The sequence below is a fragment of the Triturus cristatus genome, chromosome 12 (genome assembly GCF_964204655.1).
Source record: "Triturus cristatus chromosome 12, aTriCri1.1, whole genome shotgun sequence".
NCBI lineage: Eukaryota > Metazoa > Chordata > Amphibia > Caudata > Salamandridae > Triturus > Triturus cristatus.
Window position 1 is genome coordinate 422,656,600 of NC_140595.1, and position 16,340 is coordinate 422,672,939.

The window sequence follows — 16,340 nt, forward strand, 5'->3', positions numbered from 1 at the left end:
AGTTTTAATAACCCTAGAGCTTGCATTACAAACTGAAAAAATCAATTTCATGCGCCACCCCGCCACACGCATCTGTAATTCGTACACAGCACGCACATGCATACTAGAGATGCTTCTGCAGTTTTGTCTTCTACTAATCGCTCTGCTGCTCCCTGGAGCTAGGTCTATTCAAATGGAGACTTTGAATTTCACTAAAGAACCTCCGATTTTACTTCTTTCCAGGGGACGGGCCATTTCAAAAAATACTTTTGAAATGGGCGAACCACAATTTAGTAGGTATTTACCCTTGTATTTAATTTTTCCTGAAATCGGAGTGTGGTCTTCACTATACAATACTCGCAACACTTGCCGGGGGGGGGGGGGTCGCGCGGGTGTGGGGGGCCGGGGGAGAATACAATTAACAAAACTTACCTGACCGCCTCTGCTCCTGGGCCGGCCCCGGGGTCCCGCGTTGGCGCCCAACGTCTTCAGGAACAGCCGCGCAGTGTCACTGAAGTGGCAACCCCTCTAAGCCAATACTGGGGCTGCTCCAGCAGCGCCTGAATTGGCTTAGCTGGGTTACTTTCCGCCCTGCCGCCCATTAGGAGACCAAGGGTTGCAGCGTTTAGCAACCCTCGGTCTCCTAATGCGCAGTCGCCAGCCAGACAGTACACTAGTGGGCATGACTGGGATGGTCGGAAAATTTCTCCGACCTTCACCCAGCATGCACACTTGTGCTGCTGCCTGCTGTGCACTCCGCCCAACCCCCTGGCTGCCTGAGAATGCATGTCAGTCAGTCAGTCAGTCAGCATGACACCGGACCGCCCACACCCTTCAGACTCTGACGGGGGTGGTCGGTACGGCCTCCGGCATCATGCCGACTGTCTGACATGCATTGTCAGTTAGTTTACTGTTTGTTTACTTTGCATCTTTGCCGGCGCGGGCAGCTTGTGGGGCAACGCCCCAACGCCTTAATGGATGCACCGCCACTGGATAACTGACTGATGAAAATGATTGGACTAAATGTTTGCTGTACTGAATCACATAACAATTTATCCTTCCAACCCTGTGTATCCACAGACTTGTGCCCATTGTGCTGTACTGTAATAGCATTCACAAAGTGTTTCATGCCTCCAAGGAGATACTGAAGTGCATTTGCTGGCAACAGGTTGTCATCCAAGCACTCCAAAAGGGTGGGGAGCAAAGTGTCTCTCTCTCTCTCTCTCTCTCATGAGGCCTATGTGAGTAAGTGTTTGATGTTGTGCATGAGGACCCGAATTGTGCTCTTATCGTGGTTTGATTCTGTGTTTTGACATGTAGTGAAGCAAAAGGAATGAGACATGGCTGATACCCTTTTTTTTGTAAATCTTTCAATAACAATTTAGGAGCAGCCTTAAAACCACTAGTCATGTGTGAATACTGTAAAGGTAAAATGAAGAGATTCTCATTACACACTTTTTTGAACACTTTAGAACTATGTTACAAACTCAAGTACAACTGAATATTTCCAAATATAGACATTGCATCTCTACTTATTGCATTTGCTCATGAAAAAGCATTCAAAATTAAGAGAACAAAGACGATTTCAGGTCTAAATAAATATATTGCTTATTTACAGCTTATATATAAGTGAGTTGTATTGTATGAAACTGGCTAGAAATGGTGTAATATATATTATACAACCTTACCTCGAAATGCCAACCCTTCTGTTAAAATAGCATGCGGCCTGGCAAGAAATTGCAAAATTATGGTGCACATGCATCAACATCCTGAATACTGATTCCTTAATAGCGAAAAATAAAGAATCGCTAATAAGGAATCGCATTTCGGAATGCATGAACAGATTCGGTAAATCTTAGCGTTTCCTTAAAAATCGCTAAAATCTACCGAAAACTCAATAGCGAATCCTTAAAATAAAAATATTAGCGAATTCGCAAAAAACAGGTCGCTCTAGAAGCGGGCTGATGACATCACAACCAGGAAGTCAACCAGCCCCAACCTCATTCACTGCCCTGAGGAGCTCACAGGAGGAGGCAGAGCATACAGGCTGAGGCAAGATACTTCACCCACTGAAACCATCCACCCTACCTTCATCCAGGATGGACAAGGATGCACCTGCCACTTCAGACACGCCCAGGAAGAGAAAGAGAAAGTTCTCTGACAGGGAACTTGAGCACCTGATCGAGGGGGTGAGCAGCAAGCATGACAAGCTGTTTGGGAAGCTGTCACTCAAGGTGCCCGAAGCTGAAAAGAGGAAGATTTGGCTTCGCATCAGGGAGAGGGTGAATGCCGTAGGAGTGATGCCCCGCAGCATCGATGACCTAAAGAAGAGGTGGTATGACCTCAGGAAGAGGGCAAAGGAATGAATTGCCGAAAGGGTCAAGGAGGCAGCTGGCACAGGAGGGGGCCCATCCACAGTACCTGCCAACACTGCCCTGGAGGAGCTCGTTGAGAGGACCATTGAGCCAGAGGCGGTCGTCGGAGTAACGCAGATGGACACCTCCGGCGCAGCTACCACAGAACAAGGTAAGATGCATGCCTGCGCCTATACGCTGCGTATCGTATACCCATCCCCATCCCCCCAGGTCAATCACAGTGTGCAGGGAGAAGTGCATAACACATATGCCCTCACATTAGTATTGCATCATGGGAGTCGTAGTCATGTCAGCCAAGTGTGCATGTATAGTCACCAATGCACAATAAATGAGATCATCAGTACAGGGCCAACAGAGTGTCAAATCATGTAATTCATTGTAGGAAATAAATGCAGAATGACAAACAGATGTAGTCACCAAAAAAACTAACAACGCACTGTTTCATACACAGATGCATCTCCTGGGGATTCGGATGATAGTGAGCGCCTCATCATCTCCGAGACACCGGCAGATACCGATGGCGACACTCCGCAGGAAGGTCAATCCCCACCACCACCAGCGACAATACCACCACCACCACCACCTGCGACAATACCACCACCACCAGCACCACCAGCGGCAATACCACCAAGACGCAGGGCACATGTCCCCTCCCTGCAGGTGATGGATGCAGTCCCGAGTCCTGCACCCACAAGTGGCCAAGGTCAGACACGTGTCACACTGCCAGCTCCACCACCAGCACGTGGCCGAGTCATGCAGCGGCACAGGTCCATGCGCAGTACTGGCGAGGGAGGCGACCAGCCAAGGAACATTTATGGTGGTGTCGAGGCCCTGATGCTGCGTGTTCAGCGCCTACAGGGGAGACACATGGGGACAATGAACCTCAATATTTCAAAACTGGCTAAAAATATGTGCACTCTAACTGATGCTGTGCGGCACATGACCACAGTTGTGGCAGAGGGCAATAGGGAGATAAGCCAGAACCTCCAGGAGCTCACCCATGCCATCCAAGCAGGCCAACACAGCGAGCGCAGGAGGTATAGGCAGAACTTGCTCCGTACCACAGCATTGACCAGGGCCATCACAAAGCTCTGCAATAGCACTGCTGTCTTGTCACGCCAATCAGTGTCACTGCAGGTGGACCTCGGACATTACTGTGGGGACGTGGCGAAGGCCTTAGGCCAGGTGACCACTGCAGTGGAACACTTGCAGTCAGGGACATTCAGTGGCAGCAACTTGGGAGGGGAGGAGGGCAGTGAGGCTGCATCCAGTGTGAGCAGCGTGTCGGTGCTGGAGACCTGCACCAGGAGGCGCAGTTCGCGCTGCTCCACAGCCACAGAGACACAGCGTGGTGAGGTGGAGGAGCCACGCGATAGGAGGCTGGGTGTTCGTGGGAAGTGCCACTAGACATTCAGTCCTGCATCCCTGACCATGGTGGGGTAACCATGGCCAACTTTAATTTAGCCTTAGAACTCCCGTGATGCCAACGGTCATGTTTTTGCCCACAATGTGTGGGGGAACTCTAAATAGCATGTTAATGTTTCATTATTCACATAAGTGCTCATGTGAGGTAAACAGTAGCACTCCTAATGATATCGTCATGGCTCATTCTTACCTGGCTCTGAAATGATGTTGTGTGATGTATGTCCGCCTCCTTTGACCTTCAGCTGTGTTTGGAACGTGTGCCTGTCGGTGTTGTGCGGGTGGTTGATCATCCCGATTGTTGTCATTCCTGTCCACCTCTATGGGTATCCCCCTTCTGGTTGCAATGTTGTGCAGCATGGCACATACTGCTACAATCCTGCAGCAGGTGTCCGGTTTATATTGCAAAGCACCACCAGTCTTATGTAAGATCCGGAAGCGACTCTTCAGGATCCCGAATGTCCTCTCAATCACATTTCTGGTGCTAATATGGGCCGCGTTGTAGCGTTGTTCCTGTGGTGTAGCTGGGTTGATGTAGGGGGTGAGGATATATTCCCGCAGGGCGTATGCACTGTCACCTACAGGGGGGAATCAAAGGCTTAGCGTCTGTTATGATGATACATGTGTGATACAGATGTTATGAATAGGTATGAGTACGTACCAAGCAGGAGTCCCTCTCTGAATTCTCCATTGAGCAGACGTCTGTAGATGCCACTATATCTGAATATATATGAGTCGTGTGTGCTCCCTGGAAATTGTGCAACTATGTTGTGATGATGTGCTTGGCATCGCACACGACCTGCACGTTGATGGAGTGATAGGACTTCCTGTTACGGAAGTTGTACTCATTGGCTGAGGGGGGACAGATGGGGACATGCGTGCAGTCAATGCATCCTATGACATGGGGGAATTGGGCCACCTGGTAGAATTCCTGTTTGGTGTGGTCCATCTGCTGTGGGGTTGTGGGGAAGCTGATGTGGGTATGTATCATTGTCAGCATGGCATCAATGAATTTACGAAAGAAGCGTGAAAGTGCGCTTTGTGATACGCCTCCCGCTACCGCTATGACCCCCTGGAAACTTCCAGACGCCAGTTGGTGCAGGCTGCATAGGACCTGGACGTGCGCAGGAATGGCATTGGTCCGACGAGTCTGGTGCTGCAGTAGTGGTTCCAGGTCAGCAATTAGGCGCATTATCATTGCACGATTGAGACGGTACTTGTCGTAAACTTCATCCTCATTTTGGCCAAGCAATGTAATGCGCACTCTGAATACCCTCTCCCGGATCCTTCTCCTGCGCTGTGCTGCTGCATTTATCCTCATCCTCCTTGCAAGCACGTAGAGGGCTGCCATTTTGTGAAAGGAAACAGGGTCTCCAGGCCCACATTTTATGGCTTTCTGATTGATTGCATCTCTGGAACACTTGTGCAACTTTTTTTTTTTTTTTACTTTTTCTGCAACTTTACCTCCTGGTTCTGATTCCCCTTAATCTGCTCATGCTAAATAGTGATTTTTGAGATTTTCGGTATTTGCGAGTTTTGATGCATTCTTTAGCGATTCTTTATTTGTGATTTGCTAATGCCAGGCGCTATTTGCTTTTTCGGTATTGCCGAATCTTTATTTTCCGATTCTTTATTTTAACGGGGATTATTATTGCGATTCTTTAATTTTTCGCTATTGGTGTTGATGCATTGGGATCCGTTGTTTGCCACTCGCTAACGGGAGATTTTTGCGAATCGGTATTTTTGCGAGGTGATTTTTGCTTGATGCATGTGCCAGTATGTTGTGCTATATTATGAAATCTAATTTCTATATGATTGATTATATGTTTCTATTGTAGGTGCTTACAAATGTTGCAGAAGTTAGAAATGCTAAAGAAATTGTGGAAAGCAAAAACGCCAACGTTTGATTCTTCTGAAGACTGTTTGTACCTCAATGTGTACACCCCAGCAGGCAACAAACAACACAAGTTACCTGTAAGTTGAACTAGCTGGGGATATTTTATATCAGCACAGTCTATGCACAGGAACAGCTAATTTTCAATGTTACTAAAGCATCGAGTGGGAGTGCACAGTAATATTCAGACGTCAAATATTCCTTTGGAATGGCCACTAAATTTGCACAGATATAGTTTTACAGAAAAACCTATATTGCACTCAAATGGTGTGTGTAAATCTGGTTTCAGTGAATATTTATCATGTGTGCATCACCAAATTAATGCTCTTGACTTGTTTTGATCCATTTGCTTTATTTTTGCTATCCTAACAGCTGAATGTATAGAGTATATTTACATTATTTACATTTTGTTGTGTTACAAAAAATGGCATTCTAAAGCATTTCCTTTTACACTACCTGTACCCCCAGCACGATTTGCCACATATTTCCCTTTGCTTACAAATTTAGAGGAGTTTGTAAAAACCAATCCCTGTGTTATAAAAATAAGCATTCATTTTGACAGAAGACAAAGCCTCACATTTGCAAATGAGATGAGATAAAAACAGAATTTGAAGGCATCTTTATTTATTTGTTGGACTTTCACCACTCACTAAAGATCAGCTGGTGACCCACCAGTTGGTCGTGACACACAGTTAGGGAAACACTTACCTATATGACAAATGTTTGAAATAATTTAATCGGATTTCTACAAAGAAACAAAGCAGTTCATTGCATTCATTTCTGGTGTTTGAATTGGGCAGGTACTCCGTGCACGAAAGTGGAGTATTAGGTGGTGTGGGGGATAGTCCTCACCATGTAATACTATCACAATACCCCAAAGATGGTCCTTGGATTCACGCTAATAAATCCCTAGCTCAGCCCTGGTAGTGGGGCAAAGAGCAGTCAGGCTTTACCAGAGGAGCATGGCTTAAGCATTTCAGAGTACCAACATGGACGATAAATAATTGGCACGACTCAAGAGGAATCCGACACCAATTTATAAAAATAAAATGTATTTTTATCTTAATTTAAACACCAAAACAGACGGAATTGAATACATACAACTGGAGTTATCGATTTCATAAGCCATAGAAAATAAATTCTAAATAAAACAGTGAAAATTTAACACTGCGGTCAATGGGAAAACCCACTAGTTTCCCGTAGGGTTGAGTTGAGGCAAGAAATGAAACTAGATATACGAAATGTAACTCAACATTTTTTTCAGAAGACAAAAACTATACTTTACATAGGACAGTTTGATAAGCACAAGATGCAGAGATGTGTGTGTTATCTGAAGGTCACAGGCTCAAATCTTTGTTGAAATTCTGGATTATTTCTCAACTTAAAATGTCTCATGCCCCTGGCCCTAATGGATCTCAAGCACTAAGGCCTTAAGAAATCTACTCGCCCACTCGCTATGGCGATTCAGATTTTATTAGGGTGAGCTTCATTTAGGGCCTTCTTGCCTGTTCTGGCGAGCTGATAAACAACAGATGTTCTGTTCACTCAGAAAGTAATGGAGCAATAAAGATGCCTTTAAATCTTATTTGCATCTTGTTACAATTACTTTTCTTTCTCTGACTGCAGAGTTCCAGGATTTTGTAAAGTGAACTATCTGACTTGCTATACAAAGAGTGTGACATGCAAGGCTGTAGGGTGGCAATTGTTTTTCTAACCCACAACATTTAAATAGCTAATAAGGGATCTGTAGAAACAATTAAAAATATATTTCAGTAGTTATAAAAGCCCATTTTTTTATTCTGTGTGATGAAAAAGATATTTTAATAGGATGAAAACAAATCAGAACACTTTATTTGGTAATGTTCAAATGATAAATATGTTTTCTAAAACTAATTTTCATAGAATATTGTTTATACACTATATCGTTTTATCAGTAAAACTTTGGGAAATTTTCTGTTTGGAAGTGACTGTGGGCTACCACACCATTCTTTTGTAATATATTTATTGCGAGTGAGTTTTTAAACATGAACTGAGAAACACTCTTGTCCCTGCTCTGATGGCAATGCTATTAGTGAACTAAGAGACAAGCCAGCGATCATGTGCGATCAGGTGTACCCTATATGTAAGTAGATTCTTATTATACATCAAGCAAACGTTTAGTCTATTTATTCAAACAATAGAGGTTTTTTTTGTACCGCAGAAATGCTGAACTCACATGTTTGAAGGCTCTCTCAAATGGGATAATGAAGAAAAAGGTGGCAGTGTAAAGTAAAATATTTGCCTAGGATCACACAATTGTAGACTTATTTATGGGTCAAGTACATTAGTTAGATCGAGTGATAATCCAAGTTCTGAACTGCAGGTCTAGTAACATTTTTATGATTTTTCGAGGCGTGAATGCTATATTCAAGAGTAATGTAGTAAACTGGTTTACTCTCTTAACATCTACTTTACTTTACTTTTTAGTTCTGGTATTATTCCTGCATCATGGAAAGGTTATATTTTACAAGTCCTTTGTAGATGGAGTCCCAAATGAGAACACATCAGTTATAACATGATTGCGTTACTTGATGCTGATGGTGAAATATATAGTACATTATTATCAATGAAATTAGCAGACTGGGCAGAACGCCTTGTGATAAATTATCCTCATTAAACTAGTTTTAAATCAGGGTGTTTAAGAATGGATAACATTGTTGCTTTAAACTGTTTAAACAAAAAAATGTTTGCCTACTTTATAAACTAATAAAATGCATTGATAAGATAGATTGAAACATATTGTGGCAAAGCAAGCAGGTTCGAGGATTGATAATAACTGAATTTAATTATGGAGTTGTATTTGGATACCTGGGTGCAGGTCAAAGAAAGTGATAAAAGAGGTTTGACTCCATGGATTAAAACAGAAGATGGATTAAAACAAGGATGCATGCTAGCCCCTCTGTTATTTCCTCTATATCTTGCTGATGTTTTTACCACTAGATCATACAAAATTGGGGCAGTGCCGTATACCGTAGGTGGCCTATGCTGATGATCTTGTGTTATTCTCTAAAATCCAGATAGGTCTTTAATTTCAGTTCATCATGTTGTGACCAAAAGTATTGGATTCTCTGCAAATCAGAACACAACGTTATAAAAGTCATATGGCCTTAGCACCTAAGCACTAACCCACAACATGAAGTTTGATTCTGCCCACTCTATGCTAATGTCACCCGGAGATAGTAGGATAAAACAGATACGTGAACAATGGCAAGCTATTATGAAAGAATTGGGTACAGTGAGCTTTGCGAAAGGACCTTAAAAACATTTAATTTCTGTGTCTGTGTTAAAAGCTTAGTCCAAGAACAGCAAGAACAAAATCTATAGAAATAAACATGATGATGAAGGACACGCCCACGGGGGAACATGGCAGCTAGCTAGCAAGCTGGCCGAGAGTCGCTCTTCACCACCAGCATCATAATGGACTAAATTTGTGCGAATAACCTCTCCGCATGCATACGAAACTACCTACCTTCTTTCTTTTGATCTCTCTCGGGACTGCACTCGCTGGTGTTTGTTCTGCAGTGGGACAGCTGTAAATGTTACCGGTAACGGTTGCTGGCGGCGGGCTTTTGCTCTGAGTTTTCTCCTCTTTTTTCTTTTCCCCAGTTTGGGGGAGTTTGTGGCTGGATGTGTGTTGGCGCTGCGATTTTTAGGGTGGCTGGTGCGCTCGGAGAATCTCGAGCTGCACTCCGCACGTTCCCCCACCTTGGTGAGGCCAGTTTCAGCTTCGAGTTCACGCAGGGCAGAATCAGCACAAGTGGCTCCCGTGGAGAGTCATGGAGAGCCGAGAGAGCAGAGAGTGAGACGACTGCAACTGACAGAGAGCTGATAGAGCAAACAAAGCTGACTAAGGATGTAAGCAAAAAGCATGGCATGAGTACAGCGTGCATGGATACAGTTTCCCCGCCTCTAATGAATATAATACCGACGGGTAAAGGGAGTGAGTTAGAGAGTGAGCCGGCAAGACTTCCTAAGGGGAAAGACTCAGTGGAAAAAACTGTGGAAGAAACAGACAGGGAAGCAATACTGGGAAGAAGATATAAACTACGATATAGTAACTTTCTTGGTAAGGTGGTGGTTTTCCAGATAGAGGCACAAGTAGGACAACCATTAGCCCAGAACAGAAACCCCCTTACTAAGATACGGAAGAGCACTCCTGTAAGAGAAAGGAGTCGCATTAGCCCCCAGAGTGGCCCCATCACTAAAGTCTTACTTCAAGCTAAATTCACAGGGTAATACACAGTGCAACATGGAACTTCCCACAGAGGCAGAGGCAGAGGTTGTGTCACAAAATATTCTGACCACACATTTAGCTAGTTCTCTAGCTATCTCTGTCTCGAACAGGTTCTCACCCCTGTGTGATTCAATTATCTCTTCCAACCCGGAACCTGGGGATCCTATAATGGCAGACAGGACCGTCCAGATCTGCGATAAGCCAGCTAAAGAGGGTGCTAAAGAAATTTCAGCCCTAGAAGCTGTGAAGGGCCAACTGAGTCAGCTCTCCCTAGAGATAAAAGATCGCTTCGCTACTTCAGAAGCCAATCAGAAAAAAATCCATGATACATGTAGTAGCTTGGAGGAGAACCTATCAGTATTAACAAAACGCACAGAGGATTTGGAAAATAAAGTTTTAGAATTAGGGAAAGATGTACAAGATCACTCTCACGAACTGGATAGGCTTAAGTCAAGGGAAAAGGACTTATCGGACAGATTAGAAAGAATGGAAAATAACTCAAGACGGAACAACGTCCGGATTCTTGATATAAAGGAGGGTGCAGAGGGGGAAAATATTAAAACCTTTGTGGTGGAGATCTTGTCTAAATCCTTCCCTCAAGTCGCCTCTACCTCTGTTTGGGACACGATAATTCAGCGAGTGCATCGGGACCCTTTCAGGCTTAACCCTGGTCGGAAGAAGCCTAAGAAAATCCTGGTGTACATACAATCGTATTCCCTCAAAGAAAAACTTTTAGACGAAAACTGAAAACTATTCAGGTTCAGGATATCTCCTTTAAAATAAGGTCCAATATATCTAGAGTCACAGAAGACAGAAGGTGGGAGCTGGGCAAACGGATGGATCCCCTGAGACAACTGGGCGCTCAAGTTCAGTTAAGGTTCCCAGCATACCTTAAAGTGATAAGGGCCAATCAAAATGTACAACTTTCACTCCCCTGAGGAGGTTGATGAGTTTCTGTTAAGCAGTAAGGAAAGCAATTAGCTGAGTGAGTCTAGAAGAAATAAAATAGAATAAGTCGACTGGATATGGAGAGGTTAGTGCTTATGTTCTGAAAGATAATGAAGGCGGGTGTTGGATTGCGGCTCGAATTGGCATCAGCCAATAGGTAGTCAGGGAGGGTTCCCAGGGGAGGAGGGGGGAAAGGAAGGGGGCACAGGGGTGGTGGTGGGGAGCATGGGGATAAAAAGAAAAAAATTGGAAAAGCGTCCTCTTTCAATATAGCCGACATTACTGAAAGTAGAAGAACTAGGAAGACTGAAGATAGTGGATAGGAATATGGTTACAGGAAGGGAGCGTCTGGACATACTATGTTGGAATGTAAATGGACTTAGAGTTAAAAGGAGACTGCGATTGGTTTTAGAATATTTGAAAACACCTCCACTAACATTCTCTTGCTCCAGGAGACTCATCTTCTGAGGTCAGAGTGCTTAGCATTATTTAATAAGCAGAAATGGGTGAATAAGGTGATAGATACAGATCAGCAATGTTGCTCTAAAGGAGTTGCAATAGTCATCAAAGAAAACTCCGGAATAGAACTGGGTAAAATGCAGGTGGACAATAAAGGGCGCTGGGTGGATGCGGAAATAAAAATCCGTACTAGTACCTATACGCTGGCTAGCTATTACAGTCCAAATGAGGATGAGCGTACTTTCTTGAACAGTCTTTGCTCGTCTTTGCTCGAGTTCGAGGCTCCATTGATAATTGGTGGGGATTTTAATTTATTACAAAATAACAAGTTGGATAGATCTTCACCCCATACTCAAATTATTGCAACTCAAGTTAGAGCCTGTCTTTCTGCCATGCTGGATAACTTCAATCTATGTGAAGTTTGGCAAAAGAAAAAGGGAGATGCAAGGGACTATTCCTTTTTTAGCAAAAAGAATGGCCATTTCTCTAGGATCGATTATGTATTTATGGATCTTTCAGAACTAGATAAGGTCAAGAAAATTGAATATTTGCCCATTCATATATCAGATCATGGAGCAATAGAACCAAGCATGGATCTTCCCTCTACGCCCCCAGTTAGAGCAATCTTCTGTTCAATGTCCACCTCCTAACAAACTGGTGTCATGGAGAAGATTAAACTTGACTCGGCTGCCTTTTTTAGCCAAAACTCAGAGTCTGTGCCCATTCATTTGGTTTGGGACTCTTTCAAAGCCTGGCTGAGGGGGATGTTGAAGGGGGCGGCGGCAGGCTGGATCAGACTGGAGAAAGAAAAAATAGCCTTATTGGAGGAGCGGCTGACAAAGGCCGGAGCAAGTCTAAAGTTCGGTCAAGCTCAGGGGGAAGAAAAAGATAAACTGGTGGGTAAAGTTGAAGACTTGCAACGCGAATACAGGCTGGCAGTGGAAGGAATAATGTTACAGAAATGGGAAGCAAGTAGAATGAGAGAGTTTGGTAAGGGTGAGGATTGCGGAAAACTTCTAGCAATAAAGAGTAGAATGGACAGGTCTCAAAATTTCATTAGAAGGATTAGAATAGAAAGTGGTGGCGAACCTCCTGATCAGATGTCTGATAACAAGGATGAGATAGAGCTCGAATTTTGAAATTTTTTCCAGGACCTGTACAAGGAGGATTTAGAGGTAGATAAGCCAACACTAGATCAATGGTTTGCCCAAAAACAGCTTCCAAAGCTTAGTGCTGAAATCAAGAGATAACAATCAAGATATAACAGGGAGTGAATTTGTGGAAGCTCTTAAGAAAATCAAGAAAGGCAAAGCTGCAGGTCCAGACTTTATTCCTAATGAGATCTACGCCGTACTATCTGATGAAGTTATGCCCATATGGTTAAAACTATTTAATGATTTTCTGAGAGGGTCCTCTCCATTGCCTGATTCTTGGAAAGAGGCAGTAATTACACTGATTTTACAACCTGGAAAAGAACCTACACAGTGTCAATCCTACCGCCCGATATCTTTGCTGAACTGCGAATATAAAATCTTTACCGGAATTCTGAACGCTCGGTTAAGTAAAATCGCGAGGGCTATAATACATGACTATCAGAAGGGCTTTCTCCCCGGGCATCAGATGAAGGACCTTGTTATTTCCTTAGTTGGCGCAATAGATTTTGCAACGGTGGGTAAAGTTCCTCTAACAATTATAAGGTTGGATGCTGCAAAAGCCTTCGACCGCGTCAACTGGGGTTATCTTTCTAGTGTATTAAAGGATTTTGGGTTTGATTGCAACTTTAGAGATCTTCTTGGAAAAATCTACAGCGAACCACGAGCTCAAATCTTAGTAAACTGAAATCTTTCAGCTCCAATTTTAATAGGGCGGGGTACCAGACAGGGTTGTCCATTGTCCCCTATTCTTTTTGATTTATACATAGAGCCTTTTGCTCAAAGTTTAAGGCTAAATAAAGAAATATCCCCCTTCTCGATGAATGTTTTTTTAAGGAAACTAGCACTCTACGCTGATGACTTGATACTTTTTTGTCTAATGTCAATCAAGCTTTACCCAGTTTATTCAGGGAAGCGCAGATCTTTGGAGAACTGTCAGGGTATGAGATTAACAGCAATACGACCGAGAATATGACCTGGAACTCAGAAGTGCAGGGTTTCAGGGTCACAAACCAGTTAAGGTATCTAGGAATAACCATCACACAAGAGCTGACCGAACTCCCCAAAAAAAATATAGCTGGAGTCTCTAAGGGGGTTAATATCCTTTTGAAGAGATGGCAGTGTGAGTTGTTGGCCTGATATATGCTGTCCACTAGTTCTAGTGGGCACCTTGTATCAGTCCAAACAACCCCTTATTGGTTAGAGGTTAAAGACAACCTTTATTGAAAGCTATCCTAGTGGTAGCTATGGAGAGCAGCCTTCAGGCTGAGTCTTGAAGGAATGTAAAGCAGCTTGTTTTACCAGTCTATAATCTCTTGAGTCACTAAATGAAAGATATCCACACCAGGTATATATATATATAAAATATATGTATTTATTACTAAACACACCCTCCTAGTCTCTTTATGAGACTAGAGGTCAAAACACATAAGTTACACTTCAATAATCACAGTAAAATAGCACAAATACACGTCAGGCCCTAGGGGTGAGCCAAACCATATACTAAAATAGTGGTATAACAACCACGACTTGACTAGACACAAGGCCTAGAGCCTGTAGAATCACTGGGACTCCAAGGAACCACCCAAGGTAGTGATACAGGGGACCCATAGGGGCCGTGTGCGGTGTGAGAACACAGCCGCGAGCTCCCGTTAGCTTCAATGGGGAAAGTCGCAGTTAGATTTTTAAAGATTAGGGACACTTAGAAATTAGTCAGGACCAAACCCTTTTGGACTTTGGTGCTCTCGTGGGTGCTAGCCCTAGAACTTCCTGAGTACTCGCGTTACCTTACCCAGGGAAGCCGGGTGCATAGGTTTTACAAATGGGATTTCTGGTTGGCTAAGGCTTGCGCCAAAGCCAGGCAGAAACCACCACTCTAGTCAGGGCAAGGAAGTTACACGCCAAAGATAACACCTGCTCACCCCCTTGGTAGCTTGGCACGAGCAGTCAGGCTTATCCCGGAGGCAATAGGTAAAGCATTTGCGCACGCACACAGCAACAACACCCCAGGCACACCACAAAAGGAACTCCACACCAGGTTATATATAAAAATAGCCTTTGTATTATAATAAACACATTAGATCCTAATCACATAATATACACTGTGCCAACTGGCACTGGGCAGTATCTACAGGGGATTATGTACACAAGACAGGGACAATTGGGCCACTGTCAGAACAATCACAAAGGGAATTTAGCAAATGTAGAACATTGACTACCTTTATGGTTTTATGCTATAGTTAGTATATCAGTAATAACACCCAGTCGCTACTGGTAGAAGAAATGAACTTGGCATCTTCAATTTAGCATAAATCCCATTATGCCTAACATCCTAAGCATAAATAAACTACACATTGGGGATCAATTACATCCTACCCAACCCTTAGGGGCATAAATACATTGCGCATAAATCACATTAGGCATCATGTTAGGTATAAAACATCATGTAAACACTATAACAAACACAGTGTGCCCCAAGCGGGGGCACAACACCTGAAAACTGGCCCCAGGCCAACTGGCCTTTCACGGGGGCTCAAATGCCCGATGTCCAGAATGTCCGGGCAGCTGCGCATGCAGCAAAAGCAGAAGGCGCAAAAGATCAGGCCTAAATGTTGCAGCTGCCCACTAATTGCTGGGCAGCTGTGCAGGCAGAAATGTAGGCACTCACTTTAAGAATGGCGCTGGGCTCGGGGGCCCTGCTCTGGGTCTCACTGGGGCTTCTCTGAAATCATACTGCCCCCAAAGGGAATAGTGCTGGTACCACCTGGCCGTGAGTCCCCCACTGGGACTCTTGAAAACAAAAAGGCACCCCCAAGTTGCAGTTGCCCGCTACGGCGGTGCAACTGACGACCAGCAAGCATATAGCGGGGTGGGCACCCGCCAACGAGCACTGCAATGCGGGGTGGGCACCCGCGACAACGAACACAATGGTGGGGTGGGCACCCGCCGAAAACAAATGGAAAAGGCGGCAGAAACGCGGGGTGGGCACCAGCTTCCTGGAATACAGAGGATTGCGGGGGAATCTCCACCCCGGGGATTCCCTTTTTAAAAGGATCGCAGCTCCGTGCTGCAACTAAAATTGGAAGCGCTGCTCCTCAGCTGCGGAGAGCATAGCGCTCTTCAAAAATGAATGCCAAACGCTCCCAAGGCGCTAGAGCTAAAGTCCAGGGTCAGAAATGGAGCGCTTTTCCCAGCAATGAAGAGCCAAGCGCTCTTCCAAATAAACGGGAAAGGTCAGGGGGCACAAGGCTGGGCTCAGCAGGCCAGCACACAGTGCCCTCCAGCAGGGAGGCAGTTCCTAGTTGCGGTTCCTCCTGGAGCCCAGCAGCAGCAGCCCCCAGCGTCAGGACCAGCACAGCAGAACCCCCTCATGGGGTCACAGACCCTTCTTTTATACACACTTTTCCTTTGTTCCCCCAGCACAGGGCTGGGGGAAAAACAGATGCAACTGGTTTGGTGGAGCTTTGGAGCACTTTATTTTGCTCAGCCCCTCTCCCTTTTCACAGGACAGGCTAGGGACATCAGACGCACCACAGGAGGTGGAGGCAGCATTGTGTAGGGAAGGCACAGCCCTATTCAGGTCCCAGGTGCAACTCCTCCCTCCCATCTACATGCAGATCTCTCCATTCACCACCGGGCAGACCCATCCTGGCTCCTGGAATTCCCCACACCATCCAGCCCCTGTTAATCACAAGCCAGACATGCACTCCACATCAGGCAGGCAGACACACAGCACACAGAAATGCAAACTTCTAGAAGTGGCACATCTCCTATAGTTATAATAAATCTGCGCACATCATTGCGCAGCATTTATTCTTACGAGTTTGCACATACTAAAC

The 16,340-nt window shown here is 44.6% G+C and overlaps 1 protein-coding gene across 1 annotated transcript in view; it reads left to right on the forward strand.

The window, feature by feature from the left end:
• Positions 1–16,340, forward strand: part of LOC146776049 (liver carboxylesterase-like) — a 306,711-nt gene that overhangs the window by 83,158 nt on the left and 207,213 nt on the right. Inside the window, exon 3 of the mRNA XM_085637099.1 lies at positions 5,615–5,750. Within this exon, the coding sequence (XP_085493225.1) occupies positions 5,615–5,750 (136 nt within the window). The remainder of the gene's footprint in view (positions 1–5,614; positions 5,751–16,340) is intronic.